Source organism: Sinocyclocheilus rhinocerous, unplaced genomic scaffold, assembly GCF_001515625.1.
Source record: "Sinocyclocheilus rhinocerous isolate Xijiao unplaced genomic scaffold, SAMN03320098_v1.1 scaffold25, whole genome shotgun sequence".
In the NCBI taxonomy this organism is placed as follows: domain Eukaryota; kingdom Metazoa; phylum Chordata; class Actinopteri; order Cypriniformes; family Cyprinidae; genus Sinocyclocheilus; species Sinocyclocheilus rhinocerous.
Genome location: NW_015647048.1, coordinates 240180 through 247859, shown reverse-complemented (window position 1 = coordinate 247859; position 7680 = coordinate 240180). Strand labels below are relative to the sequence as shown.

The 7680-nt window shown below is 34.9% G+C and overlaps 1 protein-coding gene across 3 annotated transcripts; it reads left to right on the top strand.

Moving 5' to 3' along the window:
- On the top strand, nt 1–7680 carry LOC107708590 (gastrula zinc finger protein XlCGF8.2DB-like). 3 transcript variants are annotated; one of them, XR_001636376.1, is made up of 3 exons: nt 1–162; nt 5484–5597; nt 7538–7680. XR_001636376.1 is itself a non-coding variant. In XM_016512855.1 (2 exons), the coding sequence occupies exons 1-2, from the start codon at nt 132–134 to the stop codon at nt 3107–3109; spliced, it is 1125 nt and encodes a 374-aa protein (XP_016368341.1). In that variant the 5' UTR covers nt 1–131; the 3' UTR covers nt 3110–3169. The 3 variants fall into 3 exon arrangements, 1 of the variants encoding a protein (XP_016368341.1); XR_001636377.1 differs by lacking the exon at nt 5484–5597; XM_016512855.1 differs by lacking the exons at nt 5484–5597; nt 7538–7680 and adding an exon at nt 2016–3169.

Sequence of the window (7680 nt, the reverse complement as noted above, 5' to 3'; positions counted from 1 at the left end):
AGATGGCGGTAATGCGCTGAATGGCGTTCAGTCTGACAGTCCACACGAGAGAAGAAGCAGATGTGTGTCTGTGGAGCTCCATCTGACTCAAGCTCCTCTCTCTCTGTTGTGTTTTCTGATCTAGAACAGCTATGGACGGCGAGGAGGAAAGCAAGCCTATAGGTAACAACCTTGCAGTCTTCTTCACAGTATTGCATTGGAATTTTTAAACCATGTAGTAGCGTTTTAAAGTGAGTGATGTGTGTTATCCGTATCATTTCTAATCTGACTATCTTCAGTAAGCAGCTTCCCTGCTGAAAATATTAACTTAAATGACACTTAGTTACTATATCACCTATTAGGAAAAATAAAACATTTTAAAATAAAAAAGTATGAATGCATTAAGCTCTGTTCATGAGCAGTGGCAAGTCCATTAGTGCCAAATCATAATGCATAAAACTACAAACACGTTTAGGTTGTCAAATTTATCAGTAATTAGGCATTTTTAAGTGTACGTGCAAATGACTATAAAAAACACGTATTCTTCTACTCGGTGTGATACACTTTACCTTCATCAATGTTCTTCATCTCTATTCTGCACATATTTGCTTCAACATTCATTCATTCATTAGTTTTACACTCATCTTTTTCCCTTTGCACACAAACTTATCCAATAAAACTAGATGTCATAAGAGAAGTAATCTTGATTTGTTTTATGCTTTATATTACAGACACAGTCTTTTAAGGGGGAAAAGATGTGAAATTTGGGTGCAACAGTTTGATTATACTCAAGTAACGCGAGTTACATAATCAGATTACTTTTTAAAGGAACTAGTAAAGTAATGCATTATTTTTAAATTAACAATGAAAGGCTTATTAATTTCACTTTGTAGGAAAAAAATAATATATAGGCCTATATAGCCTATTTAATATATATATATATATATATATATATATATATATATATATATATATATATATATATATATATATATATATATATATATATATATATATATATATATATATATATATATATATATATATATATATATATATATATATATATATATATATATATATATATATATATATATATATATATATATATATATATATATATATATATATATATATATATATATATATATATATATATATATATATATATATATATATATATATATATATATATATATATATATATATATATATATATATATATATATATATATATATATATATATATATATATATATATATATATATATATATATATATATATATATATATATATATATATATATATATATATATATATATATATATATATATATATATATATATATATATATATATATATATATATATATATATATATATATATATATATATATATATATATATATATATATATATATATATATATATATATATATATATATATATATATATATATATTTAATCAAGAAAAAAAACAAATAAGCAAGTCCAGCCCAGGTGACAAAAAGTAACGTAAAAGTAATGTAATGATTACTTACTTTGCATAAAAAGTAAGTTTGTAACAAAATTAGTTACTTTTTCATGGAGTAAGGCATGATTATACTGTTTATTATGTATTGTTATGATTATAATGATTATTATGTATTATTTTTTATCACATTAAGTGTGTACGCCTACATAAATCCAAATACATTTGAAAATACATATTTTTCTTTATGTTTCGGCCTGTGAAAACTGAGCATTTTTAGTCATGTGATTACAGCATCCTGTTCCCATTAATAACTGTGGTTATACTGGCACTGTTGTGCCTCCTATTCACTTTCGTACTACATTCCTGAAAGGATGACAGAGACTTCGTTCAGAGATACCTTCCTTTAGACCTTACCTGAAATAGCAATGTCATGGCAGAAGAATAGCGTGAGAACTTGATTATGTCTGGTCTCTCGGTATCCTCTCAGTGAGTCCATTTAATGCATGCACAGTACCATTCACACATCAAAGATCACAGTCAGTTTTATATAATTTAATTTCAGACCTGATGGAAGTGAAAGAAGAAAGTGAAGAACTGACTGAAGTGCATCGATATCAGGATCACAAAACACAAGACTCTTTCATCTGTCCTCAGTGTGGGAAGAGTTTCACACAGAAAGCTCACCTGAAGGATCACATACGCATCCACATCGGAGCGAGGCCTTTCGGGTGCATTCAGTGCGGAAAGGATTTCACACAGAAAACAAACCTGAAGGAGCACATGAGAATTCACACCGGAGAGAAACCATTCGCGTGCCAGCAGTGTGGAAAGAGCTTTACGCAAAAAGGCCAGCTTAAGAATCACATCCGAATTCACACCGGAGAAAAGCCTCACGCGTGCCAAGAGTGCGGACGGAGTTTCACGCAAAAAGGCCAGCTGAGAAACCACATCAGAACTCACTCTGGCGAACGGCCTTTCATCTGCTTACAGTGTGGAAAGAGTTTTTTGCACAAAGGAACCCTTAAGGATCACATACGGATCCACACCGGACAACGATTGTTCATGTGCCCTCAGTGTGGGAAGAGTTTCACACGTAAAGCCATCCTGAAGAATCACCTGCGCATTCATTCCGGAGAAAAGCCCTTCATGTGCCTTCAGTGCGGGAAGAGTTTCACGAAAGCGGCGTATCTCCGGATCCATCAGCACTCGCATTCCCAAGAACGACCGTTCGACTGCCGTCAGTGTGGGAAAAAATTCACTTCTGCATTACAGCTAAAAAGGCACGTGAAAATCCACGCGGATGAGAAGTCGTACCCGTGCTGTTTTTGCGGGAAGACTTTTTCCATGCTGGAATATTTGAAGAAGCACGAGAAAATACACACTGGTGTGAGAGCTCACGTGTGCTCCGAGTGTGGAAATGTGTTCTCCACGATCACCTTCTTGAAAGAGCACCAGAGGACTCACACTGGAGAGAAACCGTACGCGTGTGCTCACTGCGGGAGGCGTTTCACTCATTCCAGCACTTTGAAGAGACACGAGAGAATGCATACTGGAGAGAAGCCGTTTCACTGCGCTTTATGTATGAGGAGTTTCACGGCATCTAATACTCTACTCAGACATAGAAACAAATGCTGCCAGAAGCTGCTGTCTCAGTGAGCAGAGAGCAATTACTAGGGCTCCTGACTGCACCTGTAGTATTGTTCTGTGACTCACTAGATAGTGTGCAAACTAGTTTTGCGCATGCAGCGTGATTTATTTGCACACAATTATGATATTCATATAGTGTGAAGGACTGCACCTGTAGTATTGTTCTGTGACTCACTAGATAGTGTGCAAACTAGCTTTGACCATGCAGCGTGATTTATTTTTATATTCATATAGTGTGAAGTGCTTTAAATTCTTAACAAAAGTCTGTTAGAAAGTCCCTGTGAAAATCTGACACTACAAATCCACTTTAACGCTATGTTTCCATCCAAAGATGCGAATTTAACTTAAGCGCAAAACTGGAATATCGCATAAAACATTTGCGAATAAAGCACCGTTTACATCCAACGAGTCAAAGAGAACAAAACCGTCACTTCGTGATAAACTGGCACTAAATATCTCTAAGAAAACTAGGAGAAGCCACTGAATATAATCATTTCCATATGTAACTAATTACTTGCCCTTCAGAGAGAGCAGACGTAATACAATTAATGCGGTCATTGCTTTTAGAGGTGGATGCCTGCTGTTTGGGAACGCAGTCGTGTAAGACAGTAATTATACAGAAATACTTTGATGACAGACTTTCCTCAGGCATTTCAGAACGACCAGAACAACATATAGATGCTGTGAACGAGATCGGTCCACTAAAAATTAGTCAAGCTATCCTGTCTGCAAAGTCACATGACTTTTTCAATGCGCATGGTGGAATTTATTCGTTAAATGTGTTTCCATCGTAGTTTATGTGCATTTATGCTTATCGGATAAAACGTTTATCGTACTCAGTTGTGTGCATAAGTTTTTTATGCGCATTTTTTGAATTTATGCGCATCTTGGCGTTTCCATCCAGCGGTTTTTATGCGATAATCCAAAATGCGCATAAAAATAGGTGGATGGAAACATAGCTTGTATTTACAGACCCATTTCAGTGTTTGCAAACAGTCATGACAGGTTTTTTTTTGTGGGCGGAGTCTATCTGGTGGCAGAAAATGCAAGTTTTAACATGGCAGTCTATGCAAGCCATGGAATAAAAGAATAAAAAAGGTAATTTTGAGTTTATATTTCAAAATTCTGACTTTTTTCTCGCAATTCCGAGATTTTATCTCACAATTCTAATAAGAAAACTCAACTCGTCGTTCTCTCTTTTCGCCTCGGGTTCAGAATCATGAGTTTATAATCCCACACTTCTAGCTTTTTTCCCTCAGAATTGACAAACTCGTGATTGTTGAGTTAAATCGAGTTATACAGCCCGAACTAGGAGATATAAACTTGCATTTGCAAGAAAAAAAGTCAGAAGCGTGAGATAAAACATGTAAATGTTATAGGTTTAAATAGTATTTCATGCTTTAACTAGGGCTACTGCAATATGTCCCCTATGTGAATATTATATAGACCTGTTGTTTAAATCTAATGTATGCTTTAAAGTAGGGTAATCCTAGCAGGTTTCATCCATAGCTTGTCCATCTAAGCGTCTTTGATGACCGTATTCTATAAAAATGATTTGCATTCTGATTCTGACATCCAAAAGCACAACGATACATTTTTTTCTCTTATTCCATGGATTTTACCCGTTTCCCTCCACTTGTTCCCAGTGTTTTTCTGACACCACAATCCGCGCGCAGCTGCAAGTGACGTCTACTCCAAACTGGTCTATAGTTTTTAGATGTTTAGAAACATAGACGTTATACCATCTTTCACTCATGCTAATAAAGAGCCATGCATGGTTTTACTCGTGATTGCAGTAATCTGATAGACTTTCAATAGGGGAAATACAAAGCAGAATCAAAGACTTTGAAGCCTGAATTATGGAGCAAGCTTTCAGTTTTCATCAAAGTGTCATTGAGTTTGAATGGTTTTTGACTGTGAGAACTAGTCACTGGCTTTGTCTGCTTTCAGAAATGGCTTTTAAATTGACTTTAAAAAAAATTGCATTTCTCAGTTTTTGATTCAGGTCATCAGCTCAACTACTACAACTACCTTCCTTACTTTTAATAAGCAGACAATTAAGAAAAACTGTTAATAGTTAATAGTGAAAGTGCTACTGGAATATTTAAAAGTTTACCATTGGATGGATTTGTACCATGTACCAAGTTCCTCACACTTTATTTTCTTTAAATCAGTAAACAAAATGTTATTGGTAAATGGTTGCTGTAATTTCTAAAGTTACTTACTGCAAAATGCCCAATAAAATTATTTTTATGGTTCACTACTGTAATATGCATTGCATCATGGGTATTTTAATGACATTTAGTGACTGTATATTGGGGATTTTCAGCATTCTTTCGTGTTGCTGAAGTTGAAGTTAAAGGAAAGTTTGTTTCCCTCACAGCATCAGCTACTTGATGCAATGTTGAGTGAACTGAATGGAAAGAGAACTGTAATGTTGGCTTCATCTACTTTCATTGAAGAATCAAAAGCCCTACAGGTTTGGAATGACATGATGGTGAGTAAACGACGACAGATTTTCATATTTGGGTGAATCATCTCTTTAATGACTGGTAACATCTTGAGTGTAGAAAAAGAAAGATAAAACTTGGTTTTAAGTAAAGAATATGTTAATATACAACACATAATATTGGTTGCTTGTAGATAAGAGTGTAGGACAACTGTCAACATCTAATGGAGCTGAAACATGAACTGTAACTCAATTTTCAAGATAAATGTATCCATTATTGATCGACCTCTAGTTTGAATATTGGAGGAAACCAAAGGATTAGATTGATTAGACAGTCTTATTTCATCGCATTGAATAAACAGTTTAATGAGGTGCACTATTTTGCTCATTGTGGCCTCAGGAGACAGGCCAAAAGTTTCCTTACTTATTTAATCTGCATATAAAATATAAGAAAGGAGATATTTGCTTCAATTTTATTTTGCGTTTGACTGTTAAAACTAAAATTAGTTGTCGTTTTACTAAACTGTAAAAATACAGTGGTTAAATTTAATTTTTTTTTTCTACTGCTCTGTTTAAAAAAAGGGTATAAAAAAATTCAATCGAATGAGATGAAACATTCAATCATGATACATGTTTTAACTATATCCCCCAGCCCTAGACGCGCGCTACGAATAATGTTTGGTGACGTTTTGTTCACGCATCAGCTGAAAACAGCACAGATCGATAGTTTTACACTCATCAGTAAGTCACATGCTGTTCTTCAGACTGAGAAAACTCGTAAAACAATGAGAGCGTTCGGTTCAGCGAAACTCAGCACCGTCTGTGTTTACTGAGTTTGACCCCTGAGGGCCCTAAAACCTGATCTGCAGCACTTCACAGCTGGTTCAGACAACTGTTTGTCCTACTCACCAATCCAAACCACTTATAAATCATGGGAATGAGGCCGTGATAACAAGGGCACGTCTGACACTTACTCCACACTTACACATACACTCCACACGTGACAAAATATCAAAGGTGGGTCTGTCCCAGAGTAAAGATGATCGTGTTGATCTGTCTGTCTTGGAAAAGCCTAATAGGCTGAATGAATTAAACAGAACTCAACTTTGCACATTCATAAGGTGTGTTTTCAGCAAATGTTCTGGCTTTAAGTAGCTTGTCTTTTTTAGAGAAATATACACTACCAGTCAAAAGTTTTTGAACAGGAAGATTTTTCATGTTTTTTAAATAATTCTCTTATGCTCACCAAGCCTGCATTTATTTGATCCAAAACACAGCAAAAGCAGTAATATTGTGAACTATTTTTACTTTTTAAAATAACTGCTTTCTATTTGAATATACATTAAAATTTAATTTATTTCGGTGATTTCAAAGCTGAATTTTCATCATCATTACTCCAGTCGCATGATCCTTCAGAAATCATTCTAATATTCTGATTTGCTGCTCAAGAAAAATGTATTATTATTATTATGTTGAAAACAGCTGAGTATAATTTTTTCAGGTTTCTTTGATGTATATAATAATATATATCATGTAGAGTGCTTTGAAGCTGCATTGAAACTGCAATTTGGACCTTCGTTGGTCCCCATTGAAGTCCATTATATGGAGAAAAATCCTGAAATGTTACTTTGGGACTTGAAGGGATAGTTCACTTTCAGTTGCTGGTCCCCATTGACTTGCATAGTGTTTTTTTCCCCTTCTCCATAGCAACTGAAGGTGAACTCTCCCTTTAAGACGGAATGAGTAATCATCAGGATTTTTCTATTCTGGAATCCTTTAATAGAACACAAGGCTTGAAGGTATCTGGTGCAAATGAGTGAATTAACTACAAACCAGAGACCTTTCCACAGCCTGGTGGTCTATTGCCAGTTGATATTACTGTATGTGTATCTAAATAACAAAATACATTTCACAGTTAAACATTTACTTTCTGTTGCAGAAATGTATTTATGTACTAATTCATTTCACTCTTTGTTTTACACATCTAGCTCTGGAAAGAGGCCAGTGCTGCTCAGAAACACAGAGACTGCAGATGGATCTCCTCGAGTCAAACAGGCCAAACTGAAGCTTGTGCGCATCAGTGCTCTGAAAGCATCATTCTGGCCAAACTGGCCTTTTTCCACTATCTGGA

Coding starts and splice junctions, on each gene's coding strand:
- LOC107708590 (XM_016512855.1), top strand. CDS start 132: ATGGACGGCGAGGAGGAAAGCAAGCCTATAG. Junction 163..2,015: donor GGAGGAAAGCAAGCCTATAG/GTAACAACCTTG, acceptor ATTTAATTTCAG/ACCTGATGGAAGTGAAAGAA.